Genomic DNA, 960 nt, shown 5'->3' on the forward strand with positions numbered 1-960 from the left:
GTGTTGAAGCGGTGCGGTTCTGTGTGTTTTGTGTCTAATCCGTGGTTCTGGCCCGTTGCTCTGCAGATCATCCAGGACCGGGTGCTGGAGCACAGCTCCAGGAGCAGCCTGATGTGGAACAGCCACCCTGGGGGGCTGTTTGCTCTGCCGCAGTACTCCGGATACCTGGGAGACTTCCCCTTCTACTACGCCACACTGGGTCAGTACCACACCGCACACAGCAGCAAACCCATCCATGAAGGTCGGCCAGGAAAGTTCCTGATGAACTGGTCCATCAGCGAATGACTGAGCAGATCAGGAACATACCGACTGATAAAGGCCCGCTCAGACGGGCCTCGGTGGCGCTGTGGCCGTGAGGTTCAGGTCGGAGGGTTTTCAGAACCAGCAGACCGACGTCACCGGATGCTCTCAGACAGGAAACGCCTTCTGTTGCCGTAGAAACGTCAGCATCCAGCACTCACAGCTCAACCAACACAAGACTCCCATCCAGCCGCTGCTGGATCAGAACATCATTTAAATTCAGGTTTCCCCACTGACCCCCACCCTGCCCTCCACCCTGATCTCCACCCTGCCCTCCACCCTGACGTCCACCTCCACCTCCACCCTGACCTCCACCCTGCCCTCCACCCTGACCTCCACCCCAACAGGAACAGAGTTTTATGGAGCTGTGATGTGTTGGTGACAGATAAAGGCTTCTTTAACCCATTCAACACCACAGCCCGCTATACTGGTCCGGCATTACGACTCCCATCAACCCTGGAGCTCGGTACGGCGGCTCCGGTACTGCGGCTCCGGTACGGCGGTTCCGGTATAGCAGCTCTGGTACTTCCTGTTCCAGTCATTGTGGTTGTCTATCAGTGGGAATCCTCGGATGTCAACAAGAGATTCAGTCATGAAACAAATTATGCAAATGAAGTAAAATGAAGTCGTTTGACCCCAAAATCACCAGAAAACAGGATT

At 55.3% G+C, this 960-nt stretch overlaps 1 protein-coding gene across 1 annotated transcript in view; it reads left to right on the forward strand.

The window, feature by feature from the left end:
- Positions 1–960, forward strand: part of ext1b (exostosin glycosyltransferase 1b) — a 98,622-nt gene that overhangs the window by 79,860 nt on the left and 17,802 nt on the right. Inside the window, exon 5 of the mRNA XM_008292385.1 lies at positions 67–199. Coding sequence (XP_008290607.1) covers positions 67–199 — 133 coding nt within the window. The remainder of the gene's footprint in view (positions 1–66; positions 200–960) is intronic.

Source organism: Stegastes partitus, unplaced genomic scaffold (assembly GCF_000690725.1).
Source record: "Stegastes partitus isolate 25-593 unplaced genomic scaffold, Stegastes_partitus-1.0.2 Scaffold806, whole genome shotgun sequence".
Taxonomy (NCBI): domain Eukaryota; kingdom Metazoa; phylum Chordata; class Actinopteri; family Pomacentridae; genus Stegastes; species Stegastes partitus.